Source organism: Cydia strobilella, chromosome 2 (genome assembly GCF_947568885.1).
Source record: "Cydia strobilella chromosome 2, ilCydStro3.1, whole genome shotgun sequence".
Classification (NCBI taxonomy): Eukaryota; Metazoa; Arthropoda; class Insecta; order Lepidoptera; family Tortricidae; genus Cydia; species Cydia strobilella.
In genome coordinates, this window is record NC_086042.1 from 16,797,066 (window position 1) to 16,823,025 (window position 25,960).

The following is a 25,960-nucleotide window of genomic DNA, read 5'->3' on the forward strand; positions in this document are numbered from 1 at the left end:
TTATGATCGCGGTGCAAATAATATAATGTAAAATAGGACACTAAAGTTTAATTGAACAACATTAAGTACATTGATTCTGTACAAGTTGTACAGAGTTGTAGTTCACTGAGTAAAATTAAGGAAAGCAGGTGGGTAGAATAGAAAAGCTACTAGTAAGCTATTCTTAAACCCCGTACATCCATTCTGCGTAGTTACTTGAACAATTATAAAACCAAATCGACCTTAGAACTCATACGAGTCATATGGAACGAAAACATATTAGAAATTCTAAAACGCAAAAATCGCTCTGGGAATTGAAGTAGGTATAAAAATGTGTTAAACTCTTTTGTAAATCACTCTTAATAGAACCAGGGGCCTATTGCATAATAAAATACAAGCTAATACAATTTTTGATTTTACATACAAAATGGCGCGTATGATTAGTTGCAAGTTTATATGAATACGAATCCGAATAAAGCGGTAAGGTAGCCCAATCACGACACTCGGGCTCGGGACGTACCTGTGACAAGCTATTCGTATCAGCCGCAGCCGGGATGGTCCCAGCAGACGATGCGTTCGAAATCGGCGTGGAACAGCTCACCGTCGACCCGGACGCTGTGGAAACGACATGTAATTATTAAGATAATTTTAGAGTCTAAAATTAAGACTATCATTTTGGGCATCATTCAAATAACTTAGGTGTGCTTACAGTGTTTTCCGTGAGTCATAACTAAATGAATAGTATACTATAAAATGTGCCTACTTGGCTCCCCATTGGGTGATTGTGGCCCGACAGTTTTTATACTGAATTAGGAGCAAATTTTGGAGCAAACCGTAAAATGTGCCTACCTACAGGCACATTTTACGGTAATCTGAAAAATTCGAGTTCGAAAAGTTGGCTTTCGGCGATATAGCACATCAAAGTAAGTACTTAATATTGTCTTCGGTTACCGCGATAGTTACTCATAAAATAAAACTATGAAAACGGACTATATCGCGTATATTGAATTTATAATACATCCCGACGTTACCATACCGCCATATACTCCGTTTTCATAATTTTATTTCAAAAGTAAGTACTTCTTATTACTTTCGACATCTGTAGTATAATGAATGACTACCTCATCTCATCATCATCACCTATCATTGGACAAGTGGAGTGACAGAGGAAAATCTTCCAACGAAGATTTATTTTCTTAGCAATATCGAGTGCCTTTTAGGCGGCATATGTGGTACGAGACAAGGTTTTATAGCGATCACTTATATATAACTGTGACTGAGAGATGGGTTGCGATCCTCGCTCCGGATCGTACCTGGTCCAACAGATCTATTCTACTGTAACAAATATAATATACTTATTGGTGCATGAGGAGGTGGGGAGGTTGCTGGTATTAGAACAGTACGATAAAGACGAATTTAAAGCTTATATAAATCGCCCTAGATTAACAAGAACAATGAGTAAACAAATGTTAGAAGTTCCGTCGTGTGGTAATAATTATTATGGAAAAAGAAGTAGGAAGTACTTGGTCCCCAAATTGTATAATGACATACCGTATGATATAAGGAAATGTAATTCATTTAGGGCCTGTTTCACAATGTCCAAGTAAAGTATTGGATAGCTAATTAACAAATAAATTAACTGCCAGATAAACATTCCTACAAAAAAAGCACTTTATCCATCAGATAAAGCTTATTTGGAGATTGTGAAACGCCAACGATGACTTTATTCGTCAGATAAGTGGCAAGTAGCTTATTCAGGACTTTACTTGGACATTGTGAAACAGGCCCTTAGGATGTTTAAGTTTAGAATAAAAATGTTTCTGTTAGACAAAATTAAATTGAAGTTACTACCGTAAACACTAAGATGTACCTATGTAGGCTATGTACTTAGTATGTAATTAGCTAAGACTACCCATCTGTATTAAGGGAGTCCCCTCTGCCAACAAACTGTCTTGCAGTTTGGCAGAATAAGAAAATGTAAAATAGGGTTTATTTCGCCAGAATAAATGGTTTATTTATTTTATTTTAAATATATATATATATATATAAATATATATATAGTCCTCCATATCGTGTCCCACAACGGCGACCTTTACAATTTTCTCTGATGAGCACGTATATGGCTCGCAAAACCGAACTTTGTTATAAATATTCGGTCGCACTGTGCACAATAAAGCTGACCGTGTTCGTTATAAGTGTATGCGTAGGATGGCTTAGGTCGAGACTTCCGTTGAAGGCGCTTTTGGTCCAGGTGTTCAAGTCGAGCTTCTTCGAAAGTAGCTACACCTTCTCTTACCTTATTGCGCCATTCCGGTTTCTTAACCGCAAGCTCCTCCCAGCGCTCAGATGGGATGCCGCAAGCTTTGAGATGGCGCTCTTTATATCGCAGAAACTGCCCCCCGTGGCTACGTTTCCCATCCTTGAGTTCCGAATAGAAAACGGATTTAGGGAGTCTACAGTCATCCATGCGACAGACTTGGCCACTCCATCTCAGTTGGCTTTTCATTAGAATGGCCTCCATACCGGACACATTGGCTCGACGTAATACCTCCGTGTTAGGCCCACAATCTTGCCACTTAATTCTAAGTATGCTGCGTAAACAACGCATGTGGGAAGTGTCAAGCTTTCTGATGTCTCCCTTGTACAGGCACCAAGACTCTGAAGCGTACGTAAGTATTGGAAGCACCATGGCCTTGTACCTACACAGAAAGCTTGGTTTTGAGTTTTAGATCGTGCGACTTCCAAACATGTTGGTTTAATTTTCCAAATGTGGCTGCAGCTTTGGCTATGCGTGATGGAATCTCTGAGGCAAGGCAATTATCGCTTCGGATTTGGCTACCCAGGTATTTGAAGATTGTAACGTCTTTCAATGCTTGCATTGAAAGCGATCACTTAGGGCGTCTACGGAGCGGCAGCACGCACGCGGGTGCTAATGTAGGTGAAATCCGTCGCACGTCGCACGCGTCCGCGCCAGTAAGCGTTGCTCATACTATTTTTCGTTAACCCGCTCACTCGCTCCGTGCAACCGCTAGCCGACGCCCTTAATTGATAACCCTTGTTGCGCGGAAGCGGCCATACAAAAGCATTTTACTGAATCCCATGGACCTGAACGAATAGTGTGTTGTGTTTACCTTGTGCCTCCGAGCACTGGCTGTTGAGCGAGGAGATGGACGTGAGCGAGGATTTGCGGCTGCCGAGGCGGCTGGCGGGCGGCGAGGAGCCCGCCTCCGCCCACCCGCTGTAGCACGACTTAACGTCGCATATCACCTGGAATCACCGTAACACTTCATTAGCTCTTCTGCTGCAAGAACCAGGTCTACAGAACATTTTCGTAGTTGTGACACCTTGATTATACAGCTGACATTTATATGCAATTTAAACGGCCTCGGTAGTTAAATAATTCAAAGAAGTCGGCTAAAAAAACTACCGTATTAGTCTAAAGGCCATTTTATCTTTTGAATGTCACTTATTTATCCATTTTATCTTCTTAAAAATTTCAGCTTGATCGGGAACCGGGAAGTAGACTACCCAGTAGTTGTAAGTACTTAACTTTCATGCTACCCAAAGGAAAGGGTCTGGAAGAGATCGCTTTTTACCGATAAAACCGTGCCTATTCTTACCTAGTCTTAAGCTTGTATCTTTCTTTGTGTATATTTTTTTTTACTTTTTGGTGCACAATATAGAACATTTAGCTAGATCAAACTAACAGAAATATAGATATATCTGGTCGGATAAAACTACATAAAAGCTTATAAAACAATACTCGCCTGTAAGCTTGCCGCGGGCAAGGTGCGCGGTTCGGTGGTGTGCCGCAAGAGTTGCTCGCTGCCCTCTTGCAGGTGCCCCACCTCCGCTAACATTGCCACTTCACTCTCCTAGAACAAGGTGATGTACTCGTAAAATGAATCGTTGGTCATAATGTCATCAGCGGAGTTCGCACGAATGTCGAGAGTAGTGGGTCAATAGCCAGCTAACACAATTAGCTAAATACATGCATGATTTTTTTGGAAAATTGCAATCGATTTTACTTACCGTGAGATTCAAATGTTTATAATAAACTTGCTAGGTGTCTATTCTACCCCAAAAATTTCCAATTAAAAAAGTAAATGTGGTGCGCGCACCTTGAGTAAAAACGCTACGTACAAAAAGCGCGCCCCCTGTGACGTCACATCACACACGGCTGCGACAAAATGTATGGGAAAAAATCATGGAAAATAAGTTTTTCGTTATTTACGCCATAAAAAAAGAATTTAAGAACAAACATGTCATACCTTTTTTTATTTCTTTTTAACCATATTTATTTACATACAAGATATATACAATGGTACTACGTAAACGAAATTAATAACTAGCTTAAATCTAAAATAGGCCCTTGAGGCATTGTACCAAGGATGCTGGCGGCATTTCGTCGCTGTATCGCAATGCTGTTTTTTTTTTGTTATAATATAATAGTATTTTGTGCAACGGGTACATAATAAGGGTTCTTCGGTTTAAAGATCTTTATTTCTCAAAAGAATAACAATAATTCACTTACTTTAGAAAATAAAATATTACATGCATAACTTAGCTATAATACTTAATCTGAATTTTAAGAATTATAGCTATTAGTTCTTAGGAATATTCGTACAATATTATGCAACTGTTGTTTTTTTTTTATTCTGTCTTCCAGACAAAAATCTGACCTCTGGCAACCAGATACTGACAGCGTGACTAGTTATGAATTGGTTCCACTTACCACGACGGGGTTGAGCAGTGCCACGAAGTGGCAGAAGCGGCTGCGCTCCTCGACAAGCGCCGCCTTTACCGCTTTCTCCTCCATCTCCTCCAACTGCTGTTTGCGCTCAGCAACATCCTGGAATTGACACCAAGAAGGAGTACTCCGAGTAGGTACTTATTTTATTATTATATATACGTTGTGCTACTTTAAGGTGCTCACCTTATGTTTCTACAGATACAAGTTGCTACGTTACCAATCATTATTCCGACATGTGACAGTTTCTTATATAGGTTCTAAGTAATACTACTGTTATCACTACATTGCGTCGGGAACAGCGACATCTTTAAAGTAATTTGAACAACGAAGTAAACATACTCTATATCAGCTCGAACACCTTAAGAGCTTCTACGGTATCTAAGTTACACAAACATATTAAGTCTTCTAAAGAATTCTTTGTTCCCAGGTTGCCTGAATAAACATTTATTTTCATTCGGTTTAAATAAAGATGTAAGTTATGGCGTTACCTGGTTTGCATTTTCTTGTAAAGCTTGGTGCGCAAGGTTTTATATTGGCATGCCCGTTTTAGACCGCGAGCCAGGCGCAAATTTCGTCAGTCATCGCCTCCCGGGCGAAAACTCGTATAGCGGTTAACGGCTGTATGATGAACCCTCGTGAACGTCAGCTGTCGCTCCGTTGGTGGGTTGAGGAATGGCAGCCACCGAAACGCGTAACACGGTCTTTCCACCGCGATACAACCGGCTGACGATTTGTTTTATTAACAATAGCATCTAAACTTATCATCTGATAAAGTATCAAGCGGGAGGCGATGACAAAACATTTTTTATACTTTATTTGCTGCCATTCCTCAACCCACCAACGGAGCGGCAGCTGAAGTTCACGAGGGTTCATCATACATAGCCGTTAACCACTATACGAGTTTTCGCCCGGGAGGCGATTGGTCATGGAAATCTGTTCCTGGCCCGCGGTCTATTTATAGAACTAAGCGGGAAAATGTACATACCTGCATACAAACATCTGCTTTCCGCTTGGCATCAGGCGGTGCGCGACGTGCCTTGCGCGCGTGCCGTTGCGCGTCGTGCACTCTCCGGCGCAGCTCGGCGCGCGCACGCTTGCATTCGCGCGCGTGCTCGCGCCCGAGCGCGCCGGTCGCGCATCCCCGTCGCCATTCTTCTGCGCGCGATGTTAACGGAAGTATTAACGCGTCCGTTAGAGCACTGTAAAGATGTTTCATCTAAGTCTACTAAAAGGACTTGTGCCGTGACTAACTCATATGTGACGATCCACGACGAAAGGCCGCATAGTACCGCATTAGTATTGGGGCGCCGCTAATAATGGCGTAAGTGCCGACCGCCATAAGGTACCTTTCGTCGTGGAACGTCACATATTGTAAATTAATTTTAATAAGCGCCCATTCCACCATTTTAATAATATAAAGACGTTCCTACCCGCACTGGCATTAAAGATTACTTAATATAGCCATCCACTTTACTTTTAACTATTGGAATCCTTTCAGAGAGATACGATACGATGGTCACACACACAGCTAGAATGCAAAAGCGCTACCTACAATAATGATGAGGCATGCCACGTCTGGCATCTATCTATACCTATTTACTAGCCTCCGGTCATGTTTAATTAAAGTATGACATCATTAAAATGAGGTAAAGTAATGTGTTACGTAAATTGTCCTAAATATTACTTCAAATGATATGTTCGGTTACTATTTATAAACCCTTAATAGTAGTAGCGGGGTCTTCTGCCACAAGTATTTACAATACTTACAAGGAGATTCCAAGCATAACTAAATTGTAAATTGTGAAATGTTTTAACCAAAATAAACAATTTTTTTCATTTTTCATTTTTTCATTATGCTATCTCATTAATCAACATCAACTCAAATCAACTGGAACTATCGTCATTGCCCCAACAACGGAATCTAAGTAAAATGAATGTTATAATAAGAATTAAGTCAAGGATCAAACTAGCTCGAATTATTTTATGAAAAGTTGCCTCGTCTGTACCCAGTACCCACCCATCGAGATGCTCATATTACTCACATTGTCTTGCTTAAGAAAACAAAAATTAAATGAATTATAAAAACAGAAGTAGGTACCTACAACCAAAGATAGATATAACTCCGTAATAGATGGATACAGTCTAAGGAAAAAACGTGCCTCGAAAATCACGAAAATTTGATTCTCGATCAGATGGCGCCACTAGCTTTGGCCTACTCTCGTATAGAGGGCGTTGACGGTTTCGTTTGTTATTTTTTAATACAGTTGCTCAAAAAGTGCTACTTTACGTAGCTGTTTAGCGTGAAGAAAGTTGGTTTTCGCAAACTAGTGCTTTTTACTTTCCAATTTTTTAAAATTTATTCTTGTTCCAATTCATGACTACCTATTGATGAGTGTTAATATTAGTTTCCTTTAAACGTCGTAATCAACATAAAAACCTACTGTTAATGTAAGAATACGACAAATATACATATTTCATATTTTATTACTTACCTCTTCATCATTATAACACGTCTATTTTTTTATATTGAATATTGAAAAACCGTTCTTAATAAGTTGTCTGAATGGAACGGAACGCCTGTCAAAGAATCAAAGAAGAGGCGTTTTTTCTTTCTGCTTATAGACGATTCTCGCTGATTTGGCCTTGAGCGTCTCAGCGTCTCTGTACCCGCACCCCGCTCACTGCGATCGTACGTGAATTTCGTCTCGGTGCGGCGACTGCGGCGGAACGAGGTTCAAAGAATAACCTACAGCCCAGAGGCGCGCGGCAATTGGCGCTATACCTCGTATTTGTGTATCTTTTGCAGATATTTTGTTGTTTGAGTATGAGTAGATCATGCGTGTAAATTATGTCGTAAATTATAATAAAAATATATCCTCTTATGCATTATACTTTACAAGCCTCAATTAGTTAATTTGTGTTTTATCTGTTTCTTACAAATAAATACCTAAGTCAAATCGACGGATTAAGATTTATAGCTAAAGCTTGGTATGTACTAAATTGAGGCGTACAGTGCGTTTATTTTATACAGTTTTTTTTTATCCGTAATAAATAAATATAAATAATGCCATTAATAGTTAACTTATAAAATTAAAGTACCTACTAGCTTCATAAACTACTACAAATGTGTTATTTTTCGAAGTTCGAAGTTTTCTCAATCATTACGTGGGAATATCATCATTATTAGGGTTCCCTACCTCAAAAGGAAAAAACGGAACCCTTATAGGATCACTCGTGCGTCTGTCTGTCTGTCCGTCTGTCACAGCCTATTTTCTCGGAAACGACTGAACCAATTAAGTTGAAATTTGGTGTATATATGTAAGTTTGTGACCCAAAGACGGACATGTAACGTAAACAAATTAATTTTAAACACGGGGGCCACTTTTGGGGGGTAAAAGAGAAAATTAATAAAAAAAAAAAATTTAAACTACCGTGTTACATATCAAATGAAAGAGCTCATTGTGAGAATCTCAAATGTATATTTTTTATAATTTTAAGATAAACAGTCAATTCAATTCAATTCAATATATTCTTTATTCAAATAGGCCTAGCAACAAGCATTTTTAAATTGTTTAGAAGTTATTCACGAAAATAGGCAAAAAATGAGCATTCCACCCCTTTATCTCCGAAACTACTGGGTATAAAATTTTGAAAAAAATACACAAAATAGATCTTTACCTATAGATCACAGGAAAACTTATTAGAAATGAGCAGTCAAGCGTGAGTCGGACTTAATTATTTAGTTTTTGATCCAACCCCTACGGGTTTGTTAAAGACATTTCACGCACGTTTCACATAAAAAATAAATTGTTTAATTTGAGTAATATACGGAACACCCTTGTAACGCGACTCCGACTCGCACTTGGCCGGTTTTTATTACAAGCGCGCCACAACCAAATCAGCGCTTTGCAGTCATTTATTTTTTTAGTGGTTAACGGCTATGTATGATGAACCCCTGTGGACGTCAGCTGCCGCTCCGTTGATGGGTTGAGAAATGGCAGCCACCGAAACACGCAAAAAAAATTGTTATCGCCTCCCGCTTGATACTGTGTCAGATGATAGTTTAGATGCTATTGTGAATTAAAAAAATGGTCAGCCGGTTTTATCTCGGCTTAACTTTGTCAGATGGTAGTTTAGATGATATTGTTAATAAAACAAATCGTCGGCCGGTTGTATCGCGGTGGAAATACCGTCAGCTATTAAAACATTATTGTTAGTTTAAAAATAATTTTAATTGATTTAGCCGTTTAGTAAAAATAACCAAAGTTAGCCGCAAAATGGCCTGTTTTATTATTTTTATTACGGTAAAACTATAAATATCAGGAAATAAGTTTAATTTTATAATTGTTGAACAATAAATGAAGATTCATATATATTTTTTTCATAATTTTTTGTTTACCCATTTAGAAGACATAATACACCAAGTTGACCCAATGAAATAATTACTGAAATGCAGAAGGAGATACAAATAATAATAAAACGTTTATTAACAGGCAAGGATCGACCATGGAAAATTTACAGACATAACTACAATTAAACTATTTAACACTAATTACTACTTAACTAAACCTACAATAAACTTAATAGTAAGTTTTTCCGTAAATGAAAATACGATAGGCCGTTTTGCTAGTTCTTAATCGATTAAAATTATTTTTAAACTACAAAAACAATGTTTTTTAACATACATACATACAACGTAATAGGTAATAGGTTAAATCAATTATTTATTGTTTCGAGATGGAATGGAACATTATTCAAAACGTAAAACTTGAATGACATTATAATATGTCGGTTAGAAAACATTTATTTATTTATTTCAAATGAAGTTTTCTCAAACATACGTATATTATAGTATAATATATACGGATATTATCATTACATTCATTGTAATAGACCGCAAAATACCGTGTTGCGCTCGCTAATGCGCGTCGCAACCAAATCAGCGCTCTGCAGTTATTTATTCTTTGGCCACAATAACTCCGATATTATAGCACTTTGCTTGTGCATAAGCGAACATAGTGCAAGGAAGGCACGGAGCGACGAGCGACACAGCCTCCTCGTCTCAAAGCTGGCACACGACTGCCGGCCACGCCATGTTCAGGCTGCATACGCATGAAATGTGGAAAAACGTTCGATTTCTAAAGAAAATATTTTTTGATTAAGAAAAGCTATGTTGCATTTGTAGAACCTGTTAAAACATGTTTGTTAGTTTAAAAATAATTTTAATCGATTAAGCCGTTTAGAAGCTATAAGCAAAGTTAGCCGCAAAACGGCCTGTCGTGTTATTTTTTTTTTCGGTGAAACTACAAATTTTAGGAAAAAAGTCAAATGTTGCGATTGTTGTCCATAGAGTGAAGATGCATATATATTTTTTTCATAATTTTTGGTTGACTCATTTAGAAGTTATAAGCTCTAAAAAGTAACAGTTTTTGGCCAAAACTTGCGCGAAGCGCCTTAAGTTTCCAAAGGCAAAATTCGATATTCTTTTTATAAATGTACGATACATGAATAATCGTAATTAACGATATTTGGGTAATAATAGTACAATGTTTTATATTTACAATTGTTTCTGTCTTATAGAACATGCGTTTAAAAAAAAACTTTTATTGAAGTGGGTTCAATAATAATAACACCCAGCTAAAAAAACACCTCTTCATAATGTCAATGTCAATGATGTCACAGACTCACAGAATTAATAATATAAAAGTTTCGAATTCCTTACTTATTGTTTTTCTTATTTTTTCGCAACTGTATTAAAAAACGTCGTTCGATACACGTGCAGAAATGTCATTCTTCACTCGTCCCGAGTCTTGCCACGAGCCGCAATATCTCGGTACTCGTGAAGTGATGACATACTTTCCGCACTAGCATCGAAATGTACTATAACAATTTTAACGCATATCAGTGAAAGCTGTGAAAGAACATGGGTCAAAATCATAAAAATAATTGATGCAAATAAAAAAAAATCATCCATTCATATTCATAATCATCCATATTTAAATACATTTCATCGTGTTTTTATAAATCTTCATTTTTAGTTTAAAAGTGTGTCGATAGATGGCAGTGAATTTACTGTTGTTACAAAATTTACTATGACAGTATCGCTCTATCCTATTATATCCTCTTTGCTACAACTAAAAAGTAATATAGGTAAGTTATAAATTTAATTTGCCTATTAGTACCTAAGTATAAATATGCGTGTGCTGAAGTCAAACTTAAGAAATTTCAGTACAATACTCCACTCCATACAAAGTCGAAGGCCCTAATCGTGTAGTTATAGATGGCGCCACTTAATGAGATCTCGAATGAGGCATAGAACCAAAAGGACCATCTAATTTAACAACCCCAAAGTACTGAAGTACTTAACATAACGAATGTTGACATATTTATACCTGATAAACGTTTTCATTCTGGTTTCGATGGCTCTGTGGCGGAGGCAAACCCTGGTGAGCGCTGTTCCGATTTCTTTCGTTGCTCCTGTAACAAAAAGAAAACAAAAATCACTAAACTCCTAAGCATAGCATAATATAAAATTATAACATTTATCCATACTAATATTAATCGATCACAATTTTATTTTAGGGACTTCATTAACCTGTCAATACTCGTATCGTCTAGCATATATATTTTGGACAAGCCTGTCGAGTTTAATTTGAGACCGTTTCACTGATTCCTTGGCACGATTTAAATAAACAAAAGGTAAATATGCTGCCAAAACATGACTGTTATCTAAATGTCCTCTTCTTGATTGCTCAATTGAGCATCTGCAGAATAAATGTGGTGAATTTTTATCTTTACAAAAAAAAAACGATTTTTCACGCAACATTTTGAATTCCCTTTAATTTGTAATGAAAGCAAAATGAGGGAGACAGCTAAAATAATCAGCTAAAAACCAAACCTAACGGACATTTTATGGCGTTGAACCATCGCTAGAGCAGGTCGACAGAAACACTCCATGATAGTAACATGCCATATTCTCTATTCATAAAAGAAATTATTAGACTATGCCCAGATGTTTCGCTTTACGAATCATGTATAATTGCGGGTCTCATAGTACGATTTTTTTTTGTGTAATATCGTCTTGTTCGCAAACCGTAAATTTTCTTGTAGTAGTATTTGTCCGAAATCGTTATTGTTACTCCGGAGGATTGGGTAAATTTTGTCTAAACCATATGCTTTTACGTCGACCTCCCAGGACGAAATGTATACCTTATTAAAGCACTAATTAAACACATGTGTAATTTTTTTATAAAATGTAATAGGTACCAAAAAAAACGGCTAAGTAGTATTTATAATAAACGATACAGTCCTTAGGTATTAAACTAAAGTCTAAGCCTAAATAATCATATTAAATGGGTGGATAAGTTTAAAACATGACCTCATCTAACTCCGTAACGCGGAGGTAGTTCCAGAAAAAGGTTACTGAATTCACTATTACCTGTATTATAATAGGAGTACCATCTTCGCAAAAACTCCGAGTTACTCATCAACCCAAAACCATTTTTCCCTAATAGTTTCAATTGCTGTATCCGATCACAATTAACGCCATATTCACCAAAATATACCTTAAAACATAAGCAACTAAGTCTATATCTGCACAAGCACGCATTTTATTTATAACATAACAAAAAAAAATCACTTATTCACACGGTAAACGCATCAATAGAAGATGTTTGTTTGTTAGTTATAAACTGTATACAACTTTGTACAGTTCGCATTAAGTTCAACTTATCATGACCGCACAAGTCGCTTGAAGCGTTATATTATGTGGCAACAAACCTAACATAATCTGGTCTGGCTAGTGGCTACTGGCCAGTTGAGCATCTACGCGGACGCCGCGCGGACAGCGCAAGTCTGTGTGGCGCATTGTACACACTACACATTCGTGTTATAGTGTTAATGAAAAGCGACTGAGTGAAAATGGTTCCAAAATGGCTTATACCGGCGTTGGCATATTTGTGTTTCGTGGAAGGACGTAAGTAAAACTGTTTTAAAATGCCTTTTTACTTCAACCAGGCATTAAGATGTTACTCTTCGCTTCCCTTTAAATGACGCAAGATTTAATAAATTTAATCATTTGCGGAATCAGTTTTTATGGAAAAGTAATATAATGTGTTCTGGAAAGAATACATCCTCTTCAACATAATTATTTTAAACTGCAAAATGATGTCATTTTCAAATAGGTATGTTACCGTTGTGGTTATCCTTGTTACAGAGATACTTCAAATTACTTAGAGGTACCTATTTCAAATGAATTAAAAAATTAGGAATACTCTGATATCACTGCTAATCTGATAAAGAGAATTGGATTAAGAGAAACGATTATTAGCTAATTGTCGCTTATAGCTCGTGTATGAGTAAGGCCGTAAGGGTTAAAGGGTTCTAAATAAAAAGGAGTTTCGACTTGAGTTCATATAAAACACCAAGATTTAAATTTAAATAATTATACGTAAAACCAATTTTTTATATACATAACATTTAAAACTATCGCGCTTTGAACACATATTAAATCACATTTAAAATCGGGTCTATCGCGAATTTATTTTGTTACCTTTATTTACCGACGTTTCGACACAGGTCTTACTGGTCGTGGTCGCGGCTAACTGATGTCCCAGCAAAATGTCAAAACAGAGATTTGTGTGACTACCCGACGAAAAGTCTATTTAAAGTTTGGGGTAGACATCAAATTTTTAAACCACCACTACACATATGTAAATGTTAATTATTGTCAATAGTCCGACACGCAACACACAACATCCGCGCACACATCCGAAGATAGATCCCTTGGCTTTAATTTTTTGATCACTGGTCCCCAAGTTGCCGATAAGTTAAAACAATCTTCCCTATTAAAATTTCTGGGCTGCTTCTTAATTTCAATCGCTTCTCGCACTCGGGGACGCAGTGATGTGCAGAATATTCGTGTACATTGCCTATTTACCAAATGGAAAGCGTAAAAAAATCCATAGATCGTTTTCCAGTACAAAATCGTTTTATTTTGTATGAACTAGTACATAAGGGTTTTTTAATTCGTTGCATAATAGTTATTTACGATACAAGTGCGGAAAAGAGGAAATTCGAAACGAGTGGCGATAAATTAAAATACGGCCGCAGGGAGTGTTTTAAATCGACACGAGTTACGAATTACCTTTTCGCACGTGTATCGTACAACATTTTACAGTACATATGGCCCTTTAAACTTTCGACATATGCACGAAAAGTGCTCATTCCCGCACTAGTGCGAAAAAGTAGCACCATATGTACTGTAAAGTAAATTCGAAATTTTAATGGATGTCTTTGGCAACAATTTGAGGCTCAATATATTTACCTAAATAAAAATTCAATCCAACATGTAAGTCATTTGCCGATCGAACAGTATGATTTTGAAAATAATTTTTGTATACAATTGTATGGTGAAAATTGCGGGTGCCTAAATACTTTTGAGCGGTAGTGTAGTTACAGAAAAGTAGGTTTAGGTTAGTTTATAACTGCAATCCCAAGCAGAAAGGAACTGCTTACAGAAAAGAGGTTTAGGTTTAGGTTAGAATTGCAACCCCCCCTCAGAAAATAATTGTTTATAGAAAAGTAGGTTTAGGTTAGGTTAGAATTGCAACCCCCCACAGAAATAAGCTGCTCCCACCACAGCGCGGCCGAATTTATCACATTGCCTGATGGCTACAAGTAGGGAAGTATTCATACTGCCCGGTCCAAGTGATAAATACAAGCTATCTCAAACCTTGATTTATTAAAGGGACCACGGACCGTCGGGCTTTATTAATATGGACCGGCCAGTCATAAATTTATCACTTTGCCTGCCGCTTAATCAAGTTGCCCGTAACATACATATGACATACCTAATTACCTACATAGGGGGGCGAAACATAATAGTAATGCATAATATTTATAAATTGAATGTCGCATAAGCAATAAGCATGAATAGGTGTGTCATCGTCGAGGAAAATGATAAAAGATTACTAAATACTTAATGGTCATGGCCATGTATTTATTATAAATAAGCCGTAACTGTTTTGATCTGGGGGCACGGTAGTGCCCCCGCCAAGTCGAGCTAAACAAAGAGGCACGGCCGTACCATTACCATCCTTTTCTCGAAGCCATTCAGGCCATTTTCTACGTCCTGTAATTTTGTGCTGGCTAAAGCTAGAGCCCTAAATTTTAAGTGACATATAGGGCATGATATGGCTTACATATATTCCCAAGAACATTTCGTTTGAACTTGTAGTTTAAGAATTATTGCATGTCAAAGTTCCTGACACACTCACGATCATCATAATTCTAAGGTACTTCTAGCAGACCCACGAGCTCCAAATTTGAAACGTAATTAGTTTTTAGCGTATTAAGCCAATAAAAACTTAAAAATACTGCAATATCAGTCACGTTTTAAAGATTTAATAACTGCACAAGTAAGTTTGTAATCCTATATAAACATATGCTATAACAAAGTTACGTTTGCAGTTCCTAAAATTAGTATGTTAAGTGTAGGTACACTACGTTGTACGATGTGAGGATGAATGAAGATGTGTATAATTATTGTATGGGTAGTACACGAAAAGAAGGATTGCCTACAAAAAGAGATGAGATCCCATCAAAAACATTACATGTAAAAAGATGCCAGTCTCGCAACGCAATACAACTACAAAAAAGTTTAGAGATGTAATGTGATACCAAGTCGGTTATTTTAGTCAGTGCCAGGGGGTATTAAAACCGCATCAATATTAGATATCTTTAATTTTTAATACGTATAATGACTTGGCCATCGCACGGCTGCATAATGACATAAGGATCATCGTCAACTATAAAAAATAATTCTAATTGAACATAACGCTAGCGTAAATCACATGCAGCTTGAGCATTACACATATTTAGGAGTAAGGTACGAATAAAGCATTATGTGCGATTGCCAAGTCATTATATGTATAAAAAATTAAAGATATCTAATATTGATGCGGTTTTAATACCCCTGGCACTGACTAAAATAACCGACTTGGTATCACATTACATCTCTAAACTTTTTTGTAGTAGAAGTATTGCGTTGCGAGACTGGCATCTTTTTACATGTAATGTTTTTGATGGGATTACTTACTTACTTGATCTCCGTGAGCTCGGCGTCGGCGAAAGCTGGCGTGACATCGCTCTGGACCGGGCAAAGTGGCGTGCTCTTGTGTTGAAGGCCAAGACTCATTTTGGGTTATCGTTATCGCGCCAGCCAAGTTATGATTACAATATATTTAATTAAAACTTCAGCTTTCAGGCTACACCATTCGGTGAGAAGGCCAACTATGATCGACCGTATACGCCACAGAATTGTCCATTTAAGGAGAGGTATCTCAAATATGTATATCACAAATATTCCAGCTTACATCGACACGCTAGCACTAAATGCAATCCGAAAATATAACAGACGGAAAAGGTTTAGGTACCTATTAGCATTTTAAAAGAATGTCCTGGTTTTGGGAATTTACATAATTACAATAAGAGCTGACAAAATATTGGCACAATTAGTGACACAAAGTTCTATGAATGTACATGTTTAGCACTTTTCTTCCGTTACTTTTTCCATTAAAAAACACTGAGGGGCACTTTGGGATTGTTTTAGTCCTTTCTATTATGAATTACAAATTTACAAAATGTAATAAGAAGGGTCCGTCTTTTTTAACGGGCGATTTCGGCAGATAACGGCGACAAAGACAGATAAAATTTGCACATGCATTTTAAGCACCTAAATTTTAAACCTCATGAACACTACTGATCAAATTTGTATTTTAAACTTTGTTTGGTCTGAGCATGAGACGCACATATTAACAGGTTGAAAAAAAAAACCCTTTTATAGAATCAGAATGTTCTACCCCTGACAACAAGAGCGGCGACTGCAGGAGTATATTGGAATGCCCCCCACTCAGGGCAATTGTGAACAAACCACGCATGACGCCTGACGAGATGAACTTCCTCAAAAAATCAGCATGTGGATTCATCGGCACGATACCAAAGGTACATTATATAAAAATCGCCTTAAAAGATGAAATGTACTCAACTCTAGTATGGATAGTATGGATACAGACAATTGGCATGATGAGAGCAACAAATAATCATGGAAATAATGGTTTCAAAGAAACTAATATGTTAATATGATTCTAAAAATGGCCCAATTTCAGTTTAAACATTAGAATTATTAATATTTTCAATAAAATAAAAGTGCAAAGTTCTACAATCGCCTATTTTGACTGAAACAACAACAAGAAGCGAGCCCAACCGTGGCGTCATCATTCCATGACATATTTCTTTGAGCAGCATAGACAACCACCTCATTGACCGTAATTCATATTAAAAAAAAAATATTTCGCCATTAAACATTTATTACGTACAAAAAATATTATTACACGATATAAAGTAAATATTTATTTGTTATTGTATAAATAAAATACTAAATAATACGATATTATACCAAAGAACTTTATACTAATTATTTGGCTGAATGGAACTATCATTGCCATGTTGGCTTTCATAAACTGAAAAAAATTATAAACTAAAACCGGCGCCGGGTATTTTCACATTGATTTACATGTATCTAAATAATTCATCTTAAATTGCAGATTGCAACTATGTGAAAGTTTTTGTTATTGTGATTAATTTTTGTAATGTATTTATCATCTCTAATCGTAATATATAGTGGTGAATTAATAATATCATTCGGGTTCAAGGAAAAATTCGTAACTGTAAGTATGTAAAGTAATATATTCGTGTGTAACGTACTCATGTAAAAAATAACTATCACAAACTAATAGCACAATCGGATTAAGTCTAACCTCGAAATCCTTCCAAAGATGTGAAATTTGGTATGTATGTTAATTAAATGTCTCTTTTTCATGTCCACACTATTTGACATGTGGGGAACTCGAGGAATCGCAGCCATCTTGGAAAATATGTACCTCCCGAAGAAATTTGCGTTTTACTCTAAATATACGTTCTCTATGAAAATATGGTGTAAGGCAACATTAAAGCTTATTAAATTATACACAAAAAAGTCCTAGATATCTTTGCGGAATAAAATACATCTTGTTATAGAAAATAATAGCTGATTTCAGGGGATATTCTCTTAATATGAAACTTGGAAGAATATGAATTCCACTTTTGTCTATACATTTGTACACGTTCTACCCCAATATCAACATTTTACTCGACTGCGACTTAAACAGAAAGTAGGGTTATGGGTTTAAATACTGAAAATCAGTACACCGGTCAGGATACTGGACGGATTTTTTAAAATGACATATCGGTAGATTCCTCTTGCCCTTCACAACCTGTTTACACTTGTTTTATTAAAGAAAAATCAATACAGCCGCCTTGAGAGGACGTCAAATAGTAAATCATATTTTTACTTCTAGCGCATAAACTATTAAGTGAATTTCAATAAAATAGACATCAGTAGATCCATAATTGGTACACGAGTGCTATGCAATACAAATTTACTAAAATAAATGGAGGAAAAATGTTTAGGACTTAAAAATGTTACTGCAAAAACAGATTTTAGGTCTTAAATGGGGTTTAAACAATAGTGACAGTAATGAAATTTAACACCTACAATTTCAGGGATCCCTGTTTGCGTGTTATAAAATTGGAGCTTCGGGGACCACGGAGATCAAACGCCATCTTGAAAAGTATGTCTTTTTTGGTTTTTCTGTTTTTCTCGGAATATTCGGTTTAATGTGAATACTGTGTATGGCGAAACAAAAGCTTATTAAGTTCTACACAAAAAAGGTATAAAACAGCAACCACGAATAAAAAAAAATGTGTGGAAACTTGTAAGCTTCCCTTGTAACTTGTAAGCTCTATTTCTAGAAAAGGCTTCGTTTTTGGGACATGGTGTTGTATAACTTTTTAGTGTGGAATTTAATAAGCTTTCGTTTCGCCATACACAGTATTCACATTAAACTCAGATATTCCGAGAAAAACAGAAAAACCAAAAAAGACTTGTACTTTTCAATATGGCGTTTGATCCCCGTGGTCCCCGAAGCTCCAATTTTATAACACGCAAACAGGGATCCCTGAAATTGTAGGTGTCAAATTTCATTACTGTCACTATTGTTTAAACCCCATTTAAGACCTAAAATCTGTTTTCGCAGTCACATTTTTAGTCCTAAACATTATTCCTCCATTTATTTTAGTAAATTTGTATTGCATAGCACTTGTGTACCAATTATGGATCTACTGATGTCTATTTTATTGAAATTCACTCAATAGTTTAGGCGCTAGAAGTAAAAATATGATTTACTATTCGACGTCCTCTCAAGGCGGCTGTATTGATTTTTCCTTAATAAAACAAGTGTAAACAGGTTGTGAAGGGCAAGAGGAATCTACCGATATGTCATTTAAAAAAATCCGTCCAGTATCCTGACCTACAGGATGTACTGATTTTCAGTATTTAAACCCATAACCCTACTTTCTGATTAGGTCGCAGTCGAGTAAAATGTTGATATTGGGGTAGAACGTGTACAAATGTATAGACAAAAGTGGAATTCATATTCCTCCAAATTTCATATTAAGAGAATATCCCCTGAAAGTGTATAAGCGCTAAATCTGGATTCAGCTATTATTTTCTATAACAAGATGTATTTTTTCCGCAAAGATATCTAGGACTTTTTTGTGTAGAATTTAATAAGCTTTAATGTTGCCTTACACCATATTTTCATAGAGAACGTATATTTAGAGTAAAACGCAAATTTCTCCAGAATGGTACACATTTTCCAAGATGGCTGCGATTCCTCGAGGTCCCCAAATGTCAAATAGTGTAGACATGAAAAAGAGACCTTTAATTAACATACATACCAAATTTCATAACTTTGGAAGGATTTCGAGGTTAGACTTAATCCGATTGTGCTATAAACCGTGACGTCACAAATGGACGCGAGGCGTTTTCGCGCGAGGTTTAAACTAGCTATAATAAAAAGAAATAAAACTTATGAGTATAGCTGAAATATTGTGTTTTTCGGAACCAATACAAGTGTACCGACCAGGGATTTCAAAATTTGTCATCATGCCAATTTGCCAACTGCTGTTCTAATTGAATATCCACTATCGGGCTTAATAGCCCTTTGAGGACGTTAAAGTAAAAACAAAGGAACTAAATTATGGGGGGTTAAAAGAGAAAAAAAAGAAGTATAACATTTTGAAAGTTACAAGGGTCATGCAGAATGGATTAGATTTGACATGGAAAATCTAGTAATTTTCTTTTCAGCTACCTTTCCTTGAATTACAGGTGTGCTGTCCATCATCCACTGAACAACCTCCCCCTCCCCCAGCTGAGTCAAAAACTTGCTTCACACCGGAGGGGAATCAGGGCCAGTGTATAAGTGTTTTCCAGTGTGAACACATTGCGAAGAGGTTGAAGTCCCCAACGGTCAACGCTGAAGATAGAGCTTATGTTAACAGTATTAGGTAAGATTAGTTTTTTTTTTGTTCAAGTACTCTAAATATCCTACACAGCATTCCCAATTCAAGCATCCGACTCCACTGCTAATTATTTAGAACACCATTGTATATTAAATATCGCTTTTCGTTTGGAACATAGATTGCTCATTGCATTGCTCTCTATACTCTGTGCTCAACGATCCACACTCTCCTGTCTCCTGTATACCTCAATAAGTCCCTCTTTCAATACTACGGCGTTTCTCGCGACCGTCAGCATCGCTCTGGCAATGTCTTTTATCCATCCCTCCACATCGCACTGGCTTCATGTCAAAATCGATCTGCGTGCAGGTAGCGCGCCTTTGGAACCGACTCCCCCTTAATATTAAAAATGCCCCAAATAAGTTCGCTTTTAAGGAATCTGTACGTGCTCTCTTTGCTGATAGAATGTACTATTAGTTATTCTGAAGGTTTGAATGGAATGGTTTGAAGGTAATTAAGGTTTCCTAGTTTTAGTTTTATAATTAATATACTATATTGCATATATTTATATACACTCTTTATTGCACACCTCAATAAAAACAATAAAGAAAGAAAACAGCAACAGAAGTAGAGGTAAACAACAAGCGGTCTTATCGCTAAAAAGCGATCACTTCCAGACAACCTTTAGGTACCGCATATCGATTAATATAGAGATGTAAATATGTAAATATAAATGTAAATATGTAATATGTATTTATATTATATGTATTGTATATATTTTGAGGTTCTTGCATTGCATATGTACTTATGTTAAATTTTAATTTAGCTTTGCGTTTATATTTTATTATTAGTAGTAGCAGTAGCACCGCTCAGAATCTCTCTGCTTTGCCAATAAGTCCGCCTTTAGTACGATATTAAGTTTTTCTCTTGTGCAATAAAGATTAAATAAATAAATAGATACCCTAGCAATGTTACACAATTAGTGTTTTCAGTAAAGGGGGTAATTTATATTTTGGAATAGTGGGTGAATGAGTGAAATGGGTGGGATACAATGAAGGCGTTCTTCTACTGACAAAAAACTACTTCGAAATAATTTGTTTTTATCAAGCGTTAAACAAAATCAAGCGGACGCATTAGGTACTTTGTCTAGTCAGTGGTAATTAGATAAACGCGATTAATATTGTACGTCTTTTGGTATATAGATGTATAAGCCCCAGCTCCGGCTTCAACGTGTGTTGCGGGCCTCCCCCAGGGCCACCGCCGCCGACCGGTCTGTGTCAACCTTCCGCGGCACCACCCGATCCTAGGACAGAATGCTGCGGGATGGACGGCGGCAGCACTAACAAGATTACCGGTAAATGAATGATAGAGTCCAAAGGAAAAAACCGGACAAGTGCGAGTCGGAATCGCGCACGAAGGTTCCGTACCATTACGCAAAAAAGAACGGCAAAAAAAATCACGTTTGTTGTATGGGAGCCCCGCTTAAAAAAAACATATTTTTCTGTTTTTAGCATTTGTTGTTATAGCGGCAACATAAATACATCATTTGTGAAAATTTCAACTGTCTAGATATCACGGTTCATGAGATACCGCCTGGTGACAGACAAGACGGACAGGCAGGCAGACAGACGGACAGTGGAGTCTTAGAGGGTCCTCTTTTTACCCTTTGGAACCCTAAAAAGAACTCTTAACCAAGTAGCCGGATACGAATACTGACTCATCACATGACCAACACGCGATAACCGCTATGCAAATATGAGGTTGGTTCATGGAATCCCTTTGATGCTAATGATTAATCCATAATGAACGTAACTATTTACGATAACAGTAAATATAACAAGGAAATGCTTTATCTGAATATTAAATTTCAAGTATTCAAATTTAAACTAACTATTGTGAAACATAGCCATATCAACATTATAATAAATAACAGTATTCGTATGTTTTCAATAATTTATCTTCTTCCAGGTGGAAACGAAACATCAATCGACCAGTATCCATGGCTGGCGATCGTCGAGTACAAAAAGGACAACAAGATCAAACTGCTTTGCGGCGGCGTGCTCATCTCCGGGCGCTATGTGCTCACGGCGGGTCATTGCGTGAAGGGAACAGTGCTCGATGCAGGGACCCCGTAAGGCCCCTTAAGTACACTAGCGTTGGTTTTACGCAAATACTGCCATTGTCGTTATTATTCTCGCCAAATTGGTTTTTGCACATCCTGCAGCCATGGTACGGCATGCATAACGACCACGAGCTACAGACCCCCGCCACCTATTGTATAGTAAGCATAGCCTTAACTAAAAAATATCTTTGTCATCATACCCTTCACCTTCCTACTTTAGAAAATAGCAAGCGGCTTTGCATTTGTAATCGCTAAATGTGTGCTTTCATGCATGGAAGACCTTAAGAATACCAATACCACCATATTTACAAAGGAAAGGATATAAAACTGTATAGTTATTCAACTAATCGGCCGCCACCTGAGATGTCAAAATAGCTGGCATAGCGTGTCATCAACCTATAACCAATTTGCTCAATATAAAATGATACTATTGTTTTATGTTTAGAACAAATGTGCGTCTGGGTGAATACGACACATCTAACAGCGGTGCCGACTGCGTAGCCGTAGAAGGTGGAGAACCAGGAGATATGGACTGCACCATGGACCCGATCATCATCCCTATTGAGCACATCATTCCCCATCCTGAGTACAGTCCGCGTAGCCCGCTGAGGAGACACGATATCGCTATGCTGAGGCTTTCAGAACTTGCACCCTATACAGGTACGCACTTTCGTTGGAATATTTCCTTAGAATCTACACAAGTCTATAACAAAAATTTTCTTTATCAGTAAGTATCCTAAAATTTCCTATTGTGGATGAAGCAATGCCCTCTGGCATGACACAACATGACGATTTAGAATCGTATTCTACACACACCACCTGGGTCTAAACTCAAAAGTTACCTCCATCAGCATCACGAGTAAAAAAAACTATTTGACTCTCAGATTTTATCCGGCCGATCTGCCTGCCAACGAGGGATGTAACCTCCAGCATACCGTCCTATGGGAAGTTATTTGCAGCAGGCTGGGGAGCTATCAATGAAACACATTCTAGCAGCAAAATCAAGCTACACGTCGACTTGCCTTACATTAGCCTTGAGGTATGTACGCATACGAATTAGGACTTCCAATACCGGGATTTTTGGCCATTTTTCAATACCGGTATTTTTAAATGCAATACCGGGATCCCGGTATTTTTATTAACATGTGAAATGTGCAGTATAAACCCTCTATATCCATTAAAATGATCAAATTCGGCTGAATTAAGAAGCCCAATACATCGCATCAAACTAGTATCTCACTCTTATTACATAGTTATTGAACGTGTACCGAGTAGATTGGCGTGAGATAAATATTTGACGATGAATATTTCTGGAAATCATGGTAGTGATATGAACATAATTAGTTATTTAAATATTGGCAGATACGGTAAACAGTAGGAAAACAACAAGGAACTGTAGTAACAGTGTTCTAAATTTACTCTAAAGGCTGACGTCCACTAGGCTCGCCGAGGCGGATCGCAATGATTCGCCGAGGCGGATCGCAATGATTCGCCTCCTATACATAAGGCTGGCGTCCACTAGACTCGCCGAGGCGAATCGAATCGAATCGCAATAATTCGCCTTCTATACATTTACTATGAATGGTAAATTCGATTCGACGCGCCGCGGCTCTTCATCAATAGACGCAGTTTCATAGTAAATGTATAGAAGGCGAATTATTACGATTCGCCTCGGCGAGCCTAGTGGACGCCAGCCTGTATAAAACCGCGTCTATTGACGAAGAGCCGCGGCGCGTAGAATCGAATTTACCATTCATTGTAAATGTATAGAAGGCTAATTATAGCGATTCGATTCGCCTCGGCGAACCTAGTGGACGCCAGCCTTAAGAAATGAGAGCTAAGCAATATCTTCTTTTTATGTAAAACCTGACTACGTATTTTAACTATATTTGCTAAAATTGGAGCTAGGAAACTACACCAATACGCAAATGAGTTTTTTTGCTACATTCTACAAAAAAAGCAATCAAATCAAAACATGCGTGCGCAAGCAACGGCATTGTATTATTCTGTTTATTTTTTGCCACCCATTCCACGGACTTATAAGAATAAACATGTAAGTGATAGGTAATTTATAACGTTGAACTGAAAATCCGTAGCAGTTAGGTACACACACACACACACTTATGTAAGTGACCGGTAACTGTGACTAGCCCTTACAAGCAGCGAAATGCAAACTTTATTTGATTCCTTTAAAGCTATTAGAACTTATGTGGTGTAATATTTAGCCCTTTTAATTCCCAATTTTTAATAATTCATACCTAATAAATACCGGGATCCCGGGATTGATGAAGAGAGTTTCGGTATTAATAGCGGTATTCCGAGAGGTCCGGTATTTGGAAAACCTAATACGAATAGAATAGCGTCCCATATTTTAATCCAAATACTACGAAATCTAAAAACTAATAATAACGTTATAAGCACGAACGCAATGCAACTTCGCAAGATTTCATCGCTGTTGATTCGATTTCACCTGCACGAATCGCTAACTAACTACTAATGAAGGTTATTTACGATCTTCCATATTACTAAATGAACGATTATTAATACGGTTAAAGAATACATCATTATATACATTTTGTAATAATAATAAGTTAGGCGTTACGTAACAATTTTTTATTTATTAAATAAAATACATACATAATCACACCTATTTCCCGGAGAGGTAGGCAGAGACCACGGATTTCCACTTCCATCTTCGAAAATTGCGTTACGTAATATTTGAACGCCCCCAAATACAATTGCTATATTTAGTACATGTCAACTTTATAGACTGTACCAAAGTTACCCTAGCCCTTAATTAGGAAATTTCATTTATGTTATAAAGACAGTTACCATTTTTGTGGACTTACGGAAATTTGACATGCATCGCTACAAATAGATATATTATTTTATACTAGCGACCCGCCCCGCCCCAGCTTCGCACGGGTAGTTCAACTAATTTACACAAAACCTTTACAAATTATACATATAAACCTTCTTCTTGAATCACTCTATGTAAAAAAACCGCATCAAAATCCGTTGCGTAGTTCTAAAGATCTAAGCATACATAGGGACAGACATACAGACAGCAGAAAGCGACTTTGTTGTATACTATGTAGTGATATTTCAGGAATGTCAACCGGCCTACAACGTGCCCAAACGCCGTGTCACTTTGTGGAGCGGCCAGGTGTGCGCTGGTGGCAAGAAAGGCAAGGATTCCTGCAAAGGGGACTCAGGAGGGCCTCTTATGCACTTCGAGGGATCCACGTTCGAGGTGGTTGGCATCGTCAGTTTCGGCCCGACGCCGTGTGGACTAGAAAACGTTCCTGGAGTGTACACCAAAGTGTTTGAATACTTGCCATGGATTAGAAGCAATATTCAGCCTTGATTTTAGACTGACTTTATGAATAAGAACTGATTAAAACATGGATGCCATATCATTGGTCCACATTTGTATAGATTTAAAAAAAATACTATAGCTGGATGCTGATAAGTAATAATGTGTCAACCCACAAAAACTCAAAAATGAGATTTTAATGCCATTTTGTAGCTGGTCCGCTCGACTTCATTTTGCAAAAATGACCTTAGTGATTTGAAATTTATAAATATTCCACAAGACGGAAAAAAGGTTAACACAAATCCGTTAACACGTGTTGTCTGTTTTGCATTAATGCGTTTAGTACCTCAACTTACTGCAGTAATGGGCAGAACGCATACTAAAATGTCAA

General features: G+C 37.2%; 2 protein-coding genes across 6 annotated transcripts in view; one reads left to right on the forward strand and one right to left on the reverse strand.

Moving 5' to 3' along the window:
• LOC134752265 (protein MTSS 1) overlaps positions 1–25,960 on the reverse strand; it is a 192,531-nt gene that overhangs the window by 65,251 nt on the left and 101,320 nt on the right. For all 4 annotated transcript variants that reach the window (XM_063687915.1, XM_063687909.1, XM_063687900.1 and 1 more), the window contains exons 4-9: positions 11,125–11,209; positions 5,718–5,931; positions 4,715–4,831; positions 3,747–3,854; positions 3,111–3,246; positions 500–594 (exon numbers count right to left, since the gene is read on the reverse strand). In XM_063687915.1, the coding sequence (XP_063543985.1) occupies positions 500–594; positions 3,111–3,246; positions 3,747–3,854; positions 4,715–4,831; positions 5,718–5,931; positions 11,125–11,209 (755 nt within the window). The remainder of the gene's footprint in view (positions 1–499; positions 595–3,110; positions 3,247–3,746; positions 3,855–4,714; positions 4,832–5,717; positions 5,932–11,124; positions 11,210–25,960) is intronic.
• Positions 12,550–25,731, forward strand: LOC134752444 (phenoloxidase-activating enzyme-like). 2 transcript variants are annotated; one of them, XM_063688150.1, is made up of 9 exons: positions 12,619–12,707; positions 15,992–16,069; positions 16,578–16,735; positions 20,001–20,179; positions 21,334–21,485; positions 22,100–22,262; positions 22,699–22,913; positions 23,138–23,292; positions 25,363–25,731. In XM_063688150.1, the coding sequence occupies exons 1-9, from the start codon at positions 12,653–12,655 to the stop codon at positions 25,618–25,620; spliced, it is 1,413 nt and encodes a 470-aa protein (XP_063544220.1). In that variant the 5' UTR covers positions 12,619–12,652; the 3' UTR covers positions 25,621–25,731. The 2 variants fall into 2 exon arrangements, with proteins under 2 accessions (XP_063544223.1, XP_063544220.1); XM_063688153.1 differs by lacking the exon at positions 15,992–16,069 and having other exon boundaries at positions 12,550–12,707; positions 25,363–25,729.

Excerpts from the sequence above, each read along its gene's own strand:
- LOC134752444 (XM_063688150.1), top strand. The coding sequence starts at position 12,653 with ATGGTTCCAAAATGGCTTATACCGGCGTTGGCATATTTGTGTTTCGTG. Across the intron at positions 16,736-20,000 it reads TCATCGGCACGATACCAAAG|GTGTGCTGTCCATCATCCAC; the intron begins GTACATTATATA and ends CTTGAATTACAG. Across the intron at positions 22,914-23,137 it reads AGAACTTGCACCCTATACAG|ATTTTATCCGGCCGATCTGC; the intron begins GTACGCACTTTC and ends TTTGACTCTCAG.